Below are 17,591 nucleotides of genomic sequence, written 5' to 3'. Positions count from 1 at the left end.
ACTGAAGTGTTACCATTAATTATTCTGGACCATGTGCTCATTTACAACAGATCTAACACGAGAAATATTCTCAGAGGTGTCAAACAGCCTCAGTTTCATAGGTGCATGGGGGTAGCACTGACTAAATGTTTGACTGACTGGTAGGATGTGACCTGCCAGAGACCCTTGAAGCTTGGGGATTTCATGTGTAATTTGTGTTTCAGCATTCAATAGATAATTTAAATTGGGCAGCTCTCTCTGAGCGTTTCTGAAGGATCTACATGCATGAGCCTGTGTCAGAACTGCACAAGTATCTAAAAAAAAAAAAAAAAAGCCACAACAACCCCACCCCCCCCGAAAAGCAAACAAACAAACCCACCCCAAAACACTTGTGAACATCTGTGCAAGTGATTGTTTGGAACTCACTGCATCTTAAAAAGGCTTGAAGAAAGTGAAAATGCCATTTACTAAAGAATGTTGAAAGGTAGGTGGAACAATCACTGGGTGCATAGGAAGAGAGCTTGAAAAGGCTAAGGGGGAAAAGAACAAACCCCAAATTACCTTGCTTTAGTTAACCCTTGCTACAGCAGAGGCTGTTGGTTTAAATAATTGAGCAGAGAATAGTTCATTCCAGCCATTAATCAGATGAACAAACTTTGCAAAGGCAAGAATCAATTGACTGGTAATTCACACTAAACTATCAGGAGAAGCAGCACTGGATTTACTAAGTTATACCCTTCAGCTATTTAAGCCAGAACTACAAAATCAGCCTTTTCTGTTTTTTTTCTTTATATATATATATATATATAATAACAAACAAATAGATACTTTAGGTGTGCCCTTACTGCCACTATATTTAGTCTTTTTAACACCTGTGCAATCTAATAGACAAGACCTTCTTCCACTTTCACATATTCTCATAAACACCAATTTCCTATCCCAAGGAGCAGCAATCAAAAGCTTCAAGGAATCAAGCAACACCATTTTCAAATGGCTAATAATCACCTCTTCATACAGCTTGCTGTTCTCTGTTCTTGAAACTGTTTGCTTTTTTTTGCAAGGCCTGCATAATTTCTGTACTTGTACCTCTGCAGTGAAGTTTCTTCCTTAAAGTCACAGACACTCCCTAGTTCTTTTTTACAGAATGTCTAAGGCTGCATAATATTTTTGCTGTTCAGGTTTTACACACCGTTCTCACCTTTAAAGTTTAGTTTACAAACAGCTTAAGTTTAAAGAGTGTTTCCACTAAATGACAGCTCTTTATAACCAGTGACAAAGCCTGCTGAGGGGGTTAGCATCTGTCAGCATGATATTAAAATCTCTCAGGTTTTCCTCCTGAATACTTGAAAAGGGAACAATTTCAAGACAACAGCAAAACTCTATGAACTAAGGTGAAGAAATTCAGAATTGCATGTAATGCTGGATTTGCTTTCAAGCAGCATCCTCTTGCAACCTTTGGCTTACTATTCATCATTAGTTTTGAATTAATGATTTTGCTTGTTATCAAAGATTGCTCCATCCTGCCAGCTAAACAGGCAGCATCTTCATATCACAGTCACTGACCATGCAAAAAATGAAACTGAGATAACTCACTGTGCCTTTTTATTAAGTGCTACTGTGACTACTACCCCCAGCCTCATGGCAATCTTGCTTCTGAAGTTCACACAACATGACAATAAAAGCATTCGGGATCTGCTTTCAAAAGATGCTTTTTACCAGGCTACAAAGCAGGTAGGACAAACACCCAGTGCTTTAAGGTTTGTTTTTCTGTTGATGTCCCCACTGACTCCTCCTCAGTGATTGGGTTTTTTGGATTGTTTGCTACGTGTTTCAGCTTTCAAAACATTTCTTCTGATCTGAAAGGAGAAAGACGATATATCCTCAAATAATAACAGGAGAATCCAGAAAATATGCATTCATAATAATACTAAATAGCCTGCACTCAGCTCCAAGCACTCAGCACACCTTGCTGGGTATTCAAGACCCAGTTTCAAAACCTGTGCTCAAAGCTGAGCTGTGACAGTGCCACCACTTCAACAGGAGCTCCCCATAGTGACAGCAAAGAAGCCCAGCCCTCAGAAATGTAAAGTTAATATCTGCAATGTTTTCTAGACTTGGGCATTTCCTCAGAAGTGAGTTAGATAAGAATGAGAACATTTTGGCTCTACATAAAATCGTGGTGATGGCAAGGCTGTAGACTACTCCTCAGTCAATTGTAAATGTACATAGTCCAATTCCTTCTGAGGAGAACAAACAAACCAAACAAAATGAAAAAGAAATATCAAAGGAGGAAAAGATGCTGGTTATACAGTATTTTAAAAAAAGTTTCTGCCGATTTTACTTTTGAAATAAATTTAAAAAAAAATCTATAGGCTCTATTTACAACTTGGTAGTCTTAGGGTGTCATATCCAATACTCTCTGGAGATGAAATATCTCCAAAACACTGTAAAATTCCTGCCAGAGCAATTTCTTTCACTCTTATTACCACTGAGTATTAGAACTGATTAACTTTAAAGAGTCATCACCAACACTAGTAGATTCCATGAGGTTTAGATGTCAACTTTCTCTGATTTATGGAAATCTATATTTAAAGTTACAGACAGAGAATGAAACTAGAATAATTTAAAATGCTACATCACCAGAATATGACTTCTGTGGTAAGACTTGCTAGAGACCAGGTAGATAGTTAGGAAAAAGTAATTTTTATTCTATTCAGAACAGAGAAATCATGAGGAAACTTGTGAATTTCCTTTTTTTTTAATATAAAAAAAAAACCAAAAACAGTCTTTCAAAACATCCTCTGGAAGGCAGCTGCATTTGCCCTTGCCAAGACAAGTCTAATCCATGTTGTAACAAACAGACACCAAGCTGAAGTTAAAAGCTTTAGTTGTGCTCTGCAGTTCTAGTTTATAATGCCCCAAGGAGGGGATTCTCCTGCCTCACCTTTCCAACTCACAGTTCCCACAGGAACTGGACAGGACTGATTTTCATGTCTAGAGTGGATCATGCACCTCTTTCCTTTCCTCCATCCCTGGCAGAAAACAAGTGATTCTAGAAAATGTACAAGAATTTTCAAGATGCTTCAAGAATTTTCAAGTAGCTTCCACTAAAAGAAGGGAAAAGAAATCCAACATAGAACAAGACAGCTCAGTTTAGTGCTGTAAAATTACCTCCAAGGTATTTTGATCAGACATTCTGAAAGTTCATTACAAAAAAAAAAAAAAAAAAAATTAAAATTATAAACGTTATTCTTTATTTCATACTTAGGGAAACTGATTGAAACAAATGAAGTAACTTGCACAAGGATATTCAAAGCCTGTGTAATTGTCTAATCTGGGTTCTACCTCCTGCCTACCACTGCTGAGCCTTAACAACTCCCTCTTTCCTCCACAAAGCTGCAGGCTTCAGCAAACAAAGCATTCTTTCGAGCTAATTGGTATTACACAGAAACTCAACTGCTCTTATTTACAAAACTACAGATTTATGTCAAGCAAAGCCAATTATGCCTAATGTTTAAACTATTGCAGGTGCTCGATGACATTGTGCTAGGCAGTAGAAGTGAAATTGCTCTTTTAATGCATCTTGTTCCAACTGGGAGCATGTGTTTTATCATCAGTGCAAATTTAACAGATGGAGATCTTAATCCTCTCCCTCTTCAGGCCTCCCCCCACATGGTGTCCCATGCCTTTAGACCTCACTGAGGTGCTCTATGAACTCTCTGGGATAGAAATTGCATTTTTTTTTTTGCATGTGTGTCCATGAATACAGTATAAACACACACTGAACCATTAAAAAGACACCCCCAAAACTACCAGCAGTAATCAGAAATACATCTGGCTATTCAAGGCTAGTAATGACCTCTGATGGGCACAGCACCTTCTCAGTTATCACCAGAGCTGCACAAAAGCAGCTTCTTCTCAAGCCAAGTCTGAATCTAGAGCCCTTTATACTAATTTATATTAATTTCACTGTGCTGGGAAAACAGTTAGAAAATTCAGGCAGTAACCAAAGAAAAAAAACTGAACTGAGATGTTTCTGGTCACTTCTAATGTCACCTAGGAGACAAAGTTTTCCACCAAATAAAACCCAATAAAAAACAATTTTCAAAACTATAAACCTTTATGTTGAGGATTAATTAATTAATTAATTAATTAACTTTGTGCAAAGCAATCCAGAATGGCAACAGGTGACCTCAAACACAAGCAACCAGATCTGAGTGCTTTGTTGTCTCCCATGAGAAGTGCCTGCTACAGATCAACAAAAGTTTGAACAAGAGAAGGCTCTCCTGGCATTTTCCAGCTGTTTATTGCATCATTTCGTAGACACACACATCTTTATTTTTTCTGTCCTCTATTTTTTTTAATGTAAAAAGTCACTAAGTATTTTAGAAGTGTAAAGCTTCCTTCAAAGTAAAGGCCAAACCTTTAGAGTCCTTTGTACCAATTTCACTGCGTGTTGGCACAAGGTTTATGTAATTTAGGCAGTGCCCTGCATGTACAAAGGATTGCATCAGCTTTGATTGGAGTGCTAGATGCTGCAGATCAAGAAAAATTCCTGTCTGTTGGTTTTAAGTGCTAAATGGCTCTGTCACAACAGTGAGAGTGATTGATAGATTTTTTGCATGAAGATTCCTCTGCTCCACCAACTGAACTAAGTCCAAATTCAGCAACCAGTGCCCCCTTTTCTTCTGCCATCCATCTGAAAGGCCAAATTCTATTAAATCTGATAGAAAAAGCATTCCTCCTGTCTGTGTGAAGAAGGCAGGGAGCTTTCAATACTCAACTCTTCATCCCAAAGCCCATTCTAAGGAATTCCTACCCAGGGAGTTAACTAATTTTTTTTTTTCTTGCAGAATTATCTTCATCAGACAATTCAACTCAAATGGCTGCATTTTGTTAGCTGCTGTCATCTATTCTCATGTTTCAATTTCTGAAGAGAAAAGCAAAAAAAAAAGTGTTCTTGGGAAGTTTGGGGCCATTCAGCCTGAGAATGCAGCAGACTAAACATTTTACCTTAAAATAGAGTTAAGTTTCTTGTTCTCTTGTTCTTGACATAAATGGTTCCAAACTGCTGTTAATTTTGTAGCTTAAAAAATTAATCAGCATTAGTTAATAAAAACATCTACAGCCCAATCATATTCATCTGCCCAAAATTTAAATTTTACCCTTCTATTACATAGTTCCTCTTTTGTGGATAACTCTCAAATGCTTTGAGAGCCATCACATCCCTCCTGTCAGCAGATTCCAACCAGCATTTTTTGTAGCTTCTCTGTGCAAGAACAAAGGTCAAGTGTTCAAGAACATCTCAGAAAAGAAACTAGTGTTTTTCATGGCTTAAACCTGAGTCTATTGCACTACAAATATGATTTAGAAAATAGTACCTTACAAGCAAATAACTGCCAGGTGTCATGGATAAATTTACCCGAATGTGTGGAAATTATCCTGTTTGCACTTGGCAGTGCTCTCAGAGAACAGATCCTTCAGCCTTGTGCTGCCTCTCCTCCCCCAGCCCCAGCCCAGCTTTTGCAGCCACTTTTGGAGAAATGTTCTATCCGTGGCTGGGCAGGGGTGAATTCATTGCATTTTTCTCCCACTCCCACAATGCCCAGCCTGAAGTTATGGCACGTGGTTAATGGTGCAGAAGAGATTTCCTTTACCAGCTCTTGCACAGTTTCAGCTCACAAACTGTGTCACTTGAGTGAGTTACATCCTTTTAATGCAGCTTCTCCCGTGCCTGAATTAACTGTCCCTTCCATTAGGAACATCTTGATATCAAAGTGCTCCTTTCATTTTTTGGGTTCGATACATCTCCTTCTCATGTACAGACCCCACTTCTCTCATCACTCTTTTTAATCATATGACTTTTAAAAAGAAATGTTAAGGGTTAGATTATCATCTCTCACAACAACAAAATCAGCCACTTTTGGGAGTGTTTACCACTCTGTAGATGTTTAAACTGGAAAGCATTTTATTAGTAATTATTTTTCCCCATCTCCAAGCTGCATCTACCTTCTCCCAGTCTTCTTTTCCTAATTCCCTTCACTCCCCTCTCCCTTTCAGCTGGGCTGCAATTAGCAATTTTGATGTTAATAAATTCCAGTCTCCCATTCTCCTACCAGCAATTTTCTTGATCTCATCCTTGAGGAATGGCAAATCTCACAGGGCTGCTGCCAAGTGAGACTGGAAGCCTGAAGCCTCCACGTTTCATGGCACACCTTGTGCACTGAGGACTGCTCTCTTGTTTCTAGTGCACTTTTGGCAGATCCCAAAGCAATTTGTAAAGAAGCTCGATATGTTTGTGTCCATTTGACTGACAGGGAAATAAAGCAGCACCCTGCTCAAGGCTGGGGAGGGGATTTCACCAGATTTCAACATCTCTTGTGAATTATACCGCTGCAAATTAATTTGCTAAACAAACATCTGCACGTTTATTCATTTTTGACCACTCCTAAATACAAATATACGTGGATAACTATTTTCATATAAAGATTAAAAGCTTCTCTCCATGAACTGTGGCAAGCAGTGAGCTCTCCTTGGCCTGTGAGTTATGACAGGGCAGCCTCCTTCGAGGCCAAATCCTATGAAGAATGCTGTTTGCTTAACTTATAAACAACATTATTATTCATCAGATAATTCATAAATACCAGGATATAGTTCCACTTAAGTGTGCTAAGTAATTTATCATTAGAGAGCTGGTGGATAACAAAAATCAAAAATTTCGTTAAATGAGGGTGAAATTTTATCAGGTTTTCTCCACAGGAGACAAAATGGGAGAACTTTCCAGGACAGCATTATAATGCTTGATGGTTTTTTCGTGTTTCAGAAGTTTTTCTCCAGGAAGATTCCCTCTGAACTCATTGGTGCAATCCTCGTGCAGATTGTTGTATCTGGGGGAGATGATACAGAAGAAAAATAACAAAATAATCATCCTTTAAGTATTAGCTTCACCCATTGTTTATACACAATACTTCTTAAGTTACAGTGCCTTCCAAGTCCTGGACTTCAAGGCAACCAAAAAAATAAGAAAATGCAAATATGCATTTTCCTAGAGCCTTTCAGAACTTCAGGATGAGAAGTATCAAACTAGGTACAAATGTTAACAATATCTATACTGCCTCCTTTAAAAAAAAAAAAATTAACATGCTTTTTTCCCTCAGAGAAATTTTAGTGTATTTTTTCTTATTCCAGGTTTTAAAGTCTGTTTCCCACCTCTGCCTAAATCAGTGTTTATCTGAATAGTCCTTGCTCTTTTTTCTCCCTGTTCAGAGAATTCTTATTCATCAAAAAATGAAACAATTGATTTCAAAAAACCCATATTTCTAGTAAGTCAAAACTTGTATTATTGAAAAATGAGATACCTTAATTCTGAAGTGAAATGCTGATTTGAAATAAACTTTTAAAAATGTTTGGTTTATTTTTAGGAAGACTGGAGGTCAACAGATTTCTTCGTAAAAATATTAAGCTCTGGCAAAATTATTACTTTCTTTTTTAGTTTAAGCCAATTTTATGGCAATATTTTGACAACCAAAACCTATTAGTTTTCATCAGTAAATGCCACAAATGAAAACTTCAATTTACAGAAGAATGACATCCCATATGAGGAGTACAAAGTACATGCAGGAGAAATGTTTTTAGTTATGACCCAGCTCACATTTAAAAGAAGAGAATCACATTGGAATAATTAAAAAGATGCTCTGGTAAACTTTGGTGCTGCGAAGTTGCTGCTACATGTAATAGAAAAAAACAACATTTTTTTTGGTCCAGATTTCTAGAAATGCATTGCCCTTGGAAGTTTTCTATTGCTCTCATCATCACATCCCTGCTCACCGAAGTTCCTGAAGGATTTCCACAGAACTGCCTCCCAATGCCTAAAAACCACTTTATTTTCAGAGTGAGCCCCTGGTGGCACAGGCTGCTTCCCTCCCTCTGCTTGACTTCCAGGATTGCTCACAGCAAATTAACTGGGATTAAACGTCCCAGAGTTGTGAGTTCCTTGCATTTCACAAACCACAGGGATTAAACCCAGGCTCTATATGTGCTATAAAGTTGCTTCCTGTGAGCAGGCTGAGCAATTCTCGTGTCTCCAGCTGGAAGTTTCTTTCCTGCCATGCCCAGCAGAGTATCAGGAAATTTTTGGGGGCTGTCCTGTTGTCAGTGCCCTGCACAGCACTAACCTGCAGTGATGCTTTCTCACCCCCTCTCTGTCCCACACTGAAGATGTGAATTCAAATGGGTACAAAACCAAGGGCAGTTCCATAGCCAGTGTAGCTTTGTGTTCCCTTCTAAACTCCATGCCAACATATTTACACCCTTCTGGAAAGGGTATGATGCTCTTCTTTCTTTAGGGCTTTTTATATCAATAAGACCCCTTAACTATTTAAGGTTAATTGCATCAGTTTGCTCCCGATTTTTTTAACCTCACCACCTTTTTGCTGTGAAATCTCTTTCCACGTATGATCTATCACTACCAATTCTTTATTACACACTAGTCCACAGATTTTACAAGAATCTCTACCTGCACCTACAAAAGAAACATCAAGTTTTCATTTTCTCACACGTACCTGTGTGCAATGCTCCAGAACCCCAGGGTGTTCATCATCATTAAGGAAGCCAAGAAGAAGAAGAACCTCTCCAATTTACCTTCATGCAGCAAGTGTGGGAACCAGCTGCCTGGAAAAGGAGACATTTGCAGCAGAGTTAGTTTGCCTTGCAGCACAGGATGTGGAAGACAAGGAGAGAACTTGGTGTGAGCCACAATCCCTACAGGTGTTGATACAGATTTCATCCTCACAGCATCCACGGGGGGTTTTTGAGTCTGCTCTGGCTTTGCAGGCAGGCAGTAGAGATCTAAAGAAACTAAAGAATGTCCCTAATAAATCTGAAAACCTAATCCTGCAAGGATACTGCTGTAATGACTCAACCATCTTCCATCTATATCATCCTGTGCACACAGATAAGTCAAAGTCAACTGTGAAAATTTTAGGAAGAGCTAGAATTAAGGTGGGCTGTAGAGATCTTTACTTCTATCTCTCATGCTGTTAATAATCTCTTTTTAGTCTCTATTATAAAGAATATTTTTAAAACTCAAAATATTAAAGCATTCACTCAGTGCCTTGGATGGTGCTCCATTACCAAGACACATCTGACATTTTACCTTTCTTTACAGCTGCCTTTAGCCATGAGCCTGTAAGGTGTCCTTTTCTTTCATTGTCTATTTACACAAATCAGACCTTTTTCAACCAAGGTTTCTGAAAAACCCTTCTGTCTGGGCCATTTTGGCACTCCATCCAGCAGAGGACATGCACACAGAATTCCCTGCCTGGGTATTCCTGTGCACTCCAGTTTGTGGCTGCATTGCTTTCAGTGTTGATCACTGCAAACAAGCTCAGGTGGCAAATAACTGAAGAAATCAAAATGGTTAAAAACAAAGCCAGCCCCAGACAGTCTGCAACTGAATACAAGCAGTACCTGAAGTGCCATAATCAACTACAGCAAAACCATCAAACCAAGGGGGAAAAGAAAAACTAACAAAGTTCCAGTGGAAATTGAAGTTACAGAATATCAGAGACCTATACAGTGCTGTAATGATCATGCACATGATTGGGAATAGAGGATATTTATTGCCTTTGAAGAAGGCAGATAGACTGTCTTCATTAGCAATTAATGAAGAAATGCAGAGTGTGAAACAGCTGGTGCTGAGAATGTGATGTCCACACTCTCCACAGCTCGGGGGGTTCACATCAGAGCAGTTCTCATTAACAGCTGGAACATATTAGACATGAACATATTTTTTTTGTTGTTCAGTTCCCTCTAAAAAGAATTCAGTTGTTTTCATGCTCCAAGATCATTCTGTGATGCAAATCAGAGCTTATTAAGAGATTTAGATCAAAAGCACACCCCTGATCTGAACTGTGCCAGCATCAGTGTGCCCAAAGTCACCTTCCTGTGCTGCATAAAAGTCTGGTATCAAATCCTGCCCATCTAAATTGTGTGGCTATTCCCTCTTTGAATGAGCTACTGGGAAAGAAGGGAGACCAGCCTTCTTAGCACAACTGTATTGTAAAACCCTGATGGCCTTAACAGATCTTCTGGCCACTAATGTCACTTTTGCACATTGATTGCCATCCTTAAATTGTTAATATTTTTCTAATTAGAGACAAAGAGCAGTTCCACAGCACAGGAGAGACACCAAAGGATTACACCCTGCTGAACACACATTCATATATTTACATTTTTCTCTTCCCTCCACGTCTGAGAGCTATAAACACATTTCTTTTCAGAGCTGTTGCCTTTAGTTCTCCTGGGACTGACAGAACAACTGCCATCAGTTTTCCTAAGCTCCTCCACAGTTCTCTCCATGCCATGTTAACTTTTTTTTTTGCTTGCCACAGGGCAGCACCACCACACCTGTGCCTGCTCCCTTCCTTCTGCAGCGTTATCTCAGAGCCAGCTTTAAAAACCCATCATCTTACACTGCAAGTTGACTGAGCTCCTAGGTGCTGTAACTTCATTTTAGTAGCTTATAAACTTTTACTGTCATCATTCACAATCAGGTAGTTTTTCATTTTGCACCCCTCAGGGGCCAATAGGAGGCAGAGACAGAGCCTGTGGATGTGATGAAAGAGAAATCATGCATGGGGGTCTGCAGTGCAGCTTGTCAAAGCAGAGCTCACACTGCCTGCTAGGTTATTCACCTTGGCTAGGCTAACTACAGGAGCAGCAGGAGCTTCCTAATGGAATGGCATTTACAGTGCAACCTGAACAGCAAACATACACTTAGAAAGTTAATAAAAACAATTTTGCAGCTTCTGAGTTTCCAAGCTCCACTTGCCCCATTCTCTGTCTTATCAGTGCTAAAGGCAGAAGAGAAAAGCACTGTGACTGGGCTGGTTGCTTCTATGGGTAGGATGGAGAGCAGGAGGATTTGGATTTTACTCCCATTTCCCCACAGGCTTCCCTCCATGGCCTGGGTCAAAGATCCTGGCTCTGCCTCCCCCCTTCTTCCTTTAGGAGTTGCCAGTGTTTAAACAGGCCAGGATAATGACAGAGAGCCTTTGGAAAATCCAAAGGACCAACAGCACAGGCAAGGACAAAGCCAGACAGGGTATGGTGAGGCTCCAGCTGCCACAGAGAACACCTTTTCTCTCCAGGTTCCTGCTCTGTCCAAAGCAAAGTAGGACCAAGGCTTTCTTCTCCTCTCAGAGAGGGACAAGAAGGTTTGTTAGGGATAGACCTTCCTCTACAGAGGAGCAAGGATGCCAGCAGTCCTGAGGATATCCAGACTGTAATCCTTCCAGTGCACATTTCCATCAGTGGATGCAGTAAAACTTAACATAACTGTTTCCTACCTTCAGCCAAAAAAATTACTTCTCACTCTTTTTTCTTTCATTCCTTTTCCTTTTAAATCTTTTCTCCCCCACGAAATGGGGGATAAACTTGGACTACATTTACATCTACTTATACTCACTTTACAGAGAACCCTCTCCTCTGCTTGCAGGAAGCCTTGAGAGAAGAGAGTCATCAGTGCTAAAACTTCACCCACGTGTTTCAGGCACCAAAACTCCCTTGAGATGCTCTCACCCCTGACCCCAGTGACACCTCCCACGAGCTCTCAGCAGACCCCAGCACCCTCCTCTGGCTGCCTTGGGGCTCATACCCTCAGGATATGACTCTGAGCCATCAGCATCAGGGTCTCCCTGGGCCACTTTTTTGGTTTTGCTGGAATTGGGCACCCCAGGCACTTTAGTGATTGAAGGGTCCAGCACTTTCCCATCCTCGCCTCAGCATGCAACATGCTAACAAATCACTTTTCCCCAAAAGATACTGCCTTTGGGCTCTGTGCATCCTTTACTTTTCTGTGGAGATTGCCAACAGAAGTGGCAATTACAAGGTTGGTTTGTCACACAGATAATTGCTCACTGGGAATTAACTTTCCACAACAAGCTCCTGATTTCCATTCTCATTCCAACAATAGAAATACTTAGTAGCATGAATCACCACAAAGAAACAGAAGCTTCCTTGAGGTGCACAATTTTAAATAGACTTTCTCTACGGGTTAGAGGTGAATTGGTTATGTATTTTATGGCAAATTTAGAACAAGTTAGAAAATGAAGCCTAGGCAGAGTCTGTTCCTCAAGTCTGCTCTACAATCATGGAAATAAAGCACCTGGTCAACTTTCAATGACATTTTGGATTCCTATCAATTTTGCATCGAAATTACTCAGTTGAAGAAGGAATAATTTACAACACCGAGAGAAAACAACTGATCTACTAAAACAGGCAGAGGTGGAAGTGAAGCACAGATTAGGACACGAACAAAAACTTTGCTGGGCTGTTTCTGGTGGGTGCCTGACAGCAAGGAGCTGCTGAACATTGAACAAAACTTTAAAAAGGGCCAGCCTGTGACAAATATTAGTGCACACAACATTTCTGCTGCTGTGGTGGCACCCCAGAGAGCTCAAGGCAAACTTGCACTGGGAGGCATGCAGGATTTTTTGCTGAATAACATTATCTTATTTTTTTATTACAGGGAAAACCTCAAAGAAACAAACAAGGCAGTCACATGCCAGAAGTTCCTCTATCCTGTACCAATTCTTGCATTTTTGCAGCTATCCTACAACCTATGCTGTGATTATAGAAAAAAAAAATTAATTCATCTTTTATAAAAGGTTTGCATTGCCTTCCTTCATTTCATCAACTTAGTGGGCATATATTCAGTGTTTAATCATATCTAAATTAAAGTCTCACTCTGCATCTAATCCCTATTAGCTAAGTAGGCACCAGTGGCCACCACCATCTGGACTGCAAGAAATATCCTTTAGCTTTATCATCTTTGGTATTCAGAATCACACAGGACTAAAATGATAAAAAGAACCCAAAAAAAAAAAAATCAACTTAAAACAAAACCCCAAAAGCCCAAACTCAAACCACAACCCCTCCCAGTGATTCTCTAAATATAAGCAGGAAAACTGTGTCTGGGACAGTTTCCTTCCTCTGACCTTTTTTAAATTTTTATTTCTCTTTCTTACATATTTATATTAATATTTTTAGAGAAATGTATTCTGAAATGATTGGCATAAGAGGACAGGTTTTGTCTTGCATCTTCTTCCGTTAAAATGTTAGGAGAGGTAAGAGATCCAAAAGAAAGCAGTTTCCCAGCTTGTACTGAAAATATCACTGTCACCCATCATCTGTTTGCACTCGTCAGATTTTTTTAAAAAAAGTCTTATTTTATCATATTCACACCATCCTCCATAGATGCGTTAAAAATGATTAATGCAGATTTGACTGTGACTGATATCTGATCAACTTTGCCAATAAAAACCCAAATAAAATTCTAAACTGGTGGCACGAAATAGGATATAAAAATGTTTAAATTTTGTCAACACCCTCTGTGCTTCAACACTTCAAAATACACAGTGGAGGATCTACTTCTCTGCAGGAACATGGAAAACATGGTCTCAGTGCTCAGAGATGGAAAAACCAGAAATAGTCTTGGCTCAGGTTTTAGTGAAACAAGAATCTTGGGACAAGACAAAAGCATTCATAGCCCAAGGATCACTCACTAAGCCTTGTTAAATCTCACAGAACCAATTCATCAACACCAACCTCTCCTCCAGCAAAAGAGAAAGAACTTGCTCTTCCAATAGAAATAAATTAGTAAATTAACTGAGCCTTTATTTAGGAAGAAAAAAAAAGAAAAAAAAAAAAGTTCTGGTTGGTCTGCTTTACTCCCAGTTTCATAAATTGTCCAGGTACTGAATATTTACAAGCTCCTTACACCGATCTGAAAAAAATCCCACTAAACCAAATGTAAGTGAAAAAAGTTTAATTTCTGTCATTGGACTGTAATTTGACTTGAGAGGCCACAAATGTGTTCCCTACAGCAGTCATCTTGAGGGGGTTCATTAGGCAAGGTTTTAATAAATTTAAAGATATTATTTTGCTGATTGTCATGAAAACCCAAGTCCACTTGGGAGAAATACAGGTGGAACAACAACAAAAAAAGTGTGTATAACATTTCCTACTAAACTAAGAGAAAACCAAAACTGAGCCTAAAATGCATTTTTTGTTTTGCTGTTGTCTATCCCCACCTCCAAAAGTGTGACCCTAAGCCTACTCTGATTTAGGAGTCAGCAGAACAGCCTGGGATGAGCAGAGGAGCATTATAACACATATGAACTTACAGGAATATCTCCATCATTTGCAAATGGATTGTGATAACTTGGAATTATTAATCTTATTCAGGCCAGAAACACTGGGAAAGAGATACCCAATTAATTTTAAAAATAAAAAGTGAGAGCCCAGTAATATGTTGTTTACATATTAATAGGGCACATAATCTCTAGCACTCTTCTAACTACAGCAACAGAGCAATCACTAAACATTTTCCACTTGATTTTCCCTGAAGCTTTCCAAGTTTTGCAGAGGACTTTTCCTGCTTGGCTGCAGTCATTGCCATCACAGCACCTTAATCTGAATCCACACTGTCCCTGAATCCCTTGGAAATCTCAGAAATCTCAGAGTGGTTTTTGCTCAGGATAATGGTGCACTCAATTTCACCTACATCTGACAAAGCTAAACAAAGACATAACTTACAGCTTTGGAAAAAGGAAAAAAAAAAAGAAAAAAAAAAAAAAAAGAAAAGCTGAGTTGAGAAGTTTGCCACCCAACTTTCTAAGAGTGAGGAATTATTTTAGCCAGGAAACTTTTCAGTTTGCTCAAGAATCCTGAGCAAAAGGAGATAGAACGTGGCAACTGCAGCCTGTGGAGAATTTAGAGCTCAGCCTGCTTGGTCTCAGCCAGGATAAGAACTCACAATCTCTGATAAAACAATATTTTTGGCAAGAAAAGAACATTTGCTTTTTTGAATCGATTAAATGATTTCATACAGACTCACGGCAAAAGGATTAATCACCTTGATGGAAAACCAGTCAAAAATCTACTCAATTGCAAATCAAATGTAAAAAAATTGGTTTACTCTATCACAGAGTACAGAAATACTTTGAAAAGAAATTAATTAAATAATAGTGACACAACATAGGCAAAATATTTTGGTGCTGACATTATGCTTAATTATTTTGCAATTATCTAATCATTTCCAAAGTAGAATTGCAGTAAAATGTGTCAGTTTTATTTAATATTTCAATCTCATAAAAATTAAGTTTCCATACTTTGAGGGGAGAAAAAAATCAGCAACACAGTGTGTCTTAAAGTGTTTGTTTCATTTACCCCATATTACACTGAACTCACAATAATGAAAAATCACCTTTCCCACTGGGGGATATTCAAGGAGCTCAGTTCTCCACACTGGATGTCTTGGTGCTTAGCAGTTCTTTGCCTGATTCATTTGTATAAACATTCCTGTTTTTTTACTCATCACCAGGTGATGTTTTATACCTTGTAATAAAATTTTAATTGAATTTTTAACTTGGAAACAGGACTGCTTGTCAAAGCATCATTTGCTTGTTCAGATCTTAGGAGTAGGAATAAAAATTTCTTGTCACACTTTCAAAAGACCCACTTTTGCTTGTTTTTGAATTACATGAATCTTTACATAGGAAAGGGAGGAACCTAAAATTTTAACCTTCAACAGTTAAAAAACCCTACAGCTGTGGCAATTGCAGCTGCATTAGGGCCAGCACTTGTGCTCTCTAAAGAACAGCTCTCTGCAAGAGTTCCACCAGAGCTTTGGAAATATTCCTGCAGCAAATGGGACCATCTCAAATCTGTGAACAAAGGGATCCTGTCCCTCCAGTGCTTCACTTGTTAAATTTACTTGTGAAACAAATCTTTCCTGTATTGAACGAAGATTCACCAGCAAAGGAAAAATGACTTTAAGAAAATTCCTGGCTTATCTTGAAAGTCAGTAACTCGGGAACAACTCCAGTTCAGAACTCCCACTAAATACACCTCAACAGGCCAAATATGCAGTAATTCCTTGGGAAAAAAGGATTTTTCTGGGAACTGCATCATCCACCTGCAAAAGGGCAAGCCCAGAGTGAGACAGTGCTGTCACAGAATGTGGCTTTTCCAGCAGCTGGGCAGAGCCAGAGGGAAGCAGTGGGTCCAGCAGAGAGAGCTCCCCAGACAGCTTCAAAACCCAACCTGCTGCTCCCTGGGACACACAGGCTGCAATATTCTCCATTTTTTTAAAGCACAGATCTTGCTCTCGAGGCCAGAGGCTTCCATGTAAGTGTGAATAGCACGAATGCACTTCTTCATGAACATAAAAAGGTGCTCCCTAGCCAATTTATTTTCAGTCTTCCAGAACACAAGTACAGAGATTGGACAGGAGGACTTCCTGCAAGATGCCATCCTCTAATTACTCCCACTATCAAAACGAAGATGACTCATTAAAATTGGATGAGTACAGCTGGAAGGCTATTTTCTATCTTAATTCCATCTTAATTGTGAGAGCAAATCAATAAAACTTTGGCATCCCTTTTAATTCTGCTGCCTGATTCTCCAAATCAATAATATTAGAAAGCTGCTCAGGAACACCCATCATGAGCATACTCTTACCTTGAGTGCCTGCGTGGGCTGTCTGAACAAAGAGAGCTCCCATAAAGCAGCCAGCTCCATTAAAGAGGGCTAAAAAATGCATGGAAATCCCTCTCATTCTTTCAGGCACAAGCCAGAAGGAAAGTAAGGAACCTAAGGAAGGAAGCAGATACAGTTATAAGTTTAAAAAAAAAATAAAAACAAGGAGTTAAATGATGGTAGAACATAGGTAACACAGAACAAAATTCAAAGCATCTCTATCAATGAATTTCCATATTTTATACAGAGAATGTACTTGCAGAAGAGCAATCAGATGTATCCTATTATGTTAATATGTACCCTATAACAAAGCATTACCTAAACTGCTTAAATGAATATCTGCAATAAACTACCCACATACAGCTGTCCATATTCCACAAATCTTCCACCCAGACATTTGCTTGCACCTTTTAAAACCTGAGGCACGAGCAGGGAAACACCAGCAGTCAGTAAGCATGAAGAGAAGGGATCTGATATTTAACTGCAGAACAGCAGGACCTTCTATCTCAGAGCCAGAGCAGCACAGCCACTAGTAAATAATTCCAAAATCTAGAGCTCTGCTTTAATTTGGGCAATCAGCTTGCTTTACCTTAAGGCTGGACAATGCTGCTGTTCCCAAAGTGCAACCCCCAGGCTCATTGGCTCATTTTTAAGACTTTTTCTTCACTTTCTTGCCAGAAGGCTGAACCAGAAGCAGCAACAGCTTTGGTGGAGAGGGGAAGCTGTAGCATGCTGCTGTAGCATGGGTGACTATAAATAATCCCACCAGCTGTAATTTGGTTCTAACAGCAAGACTTTATGATAGCTGCTCTTTTTGTGCAGTTTTCACTGATCATCAAAAACTTCTGTTTCCTAATTTCATTCCTTGAGTTCTCCACATTTTTACTCCCAACCCCAGAGTCTCCCCACCTGCTTTATTAGTTGAATTAGAATGACCTCCAGCTTGAAAAACTTGCCAGCAGAAGATGCTATTTGGATGCTGAGATGCCCGAAGCACCTCTGAATACAAATGAAACTTTGCAATCACCATCTTTCACCATTTTTTAATTTGGATATCCAAATGAGAGCTT

General features: G+C 39.3%; 1 protein-coding gene across 1 annotated transcript in view; it reads right to left on the bottom strand.

Moving 5' to 3' along the window:
- Nucleotides 1-6,383: 6,383 nt before the first annotated feature.
- The window catches only part of SLC15A5 (solute carrier family 15 member 5), a 28,916-nt gene continuing 17,708 nt past the window's right edge, over nucleotides 6,384-17,591 (bottom strand). Inside the window, exons 7-9 of the mRNA XM_014869918.2 lie at nucleotides 16,504-16,635; nucleotides 8,541-8,649; nucleotides 6,384-6,866 (exon numbers count right to left, since the gene is read on the bottom strand). Coding sequence (XP_014725404.2) covers nucleotides 6,722-6,866; nucleotides 8,541-8,649; nucleotides 16,504-16,635 — 386 coding nt within the window. The 3' untranslated portion in view covers nucleotides 6,384-6,721. The remainder of the gene's footprint in view (nucleotides 6,867-8,540; nucleotides 8,650-16,503; nucleotides 16,636-17,591) is intronic.

This window comes from Sturnus vulgaris, chromosome 5, assembly GCF_052056855.1.
Source record: "Sturnus vulgaris isolate bStuVul1 chromosome 5, bStuVul1.hap1, whole genome shotgun sequence".
NCBI classification, from domain to species: Eukaryota; Metazoa; Chordata; class Aves; order Passeriformes; family Sturnidae; genus Sturnus; species Sturnus vulgaris.
The sequence above is the reverse complement of the archived record's forward strand: the minus strand, read 5'-3'. Positions and strand labels throughout refer to the sequence as shown.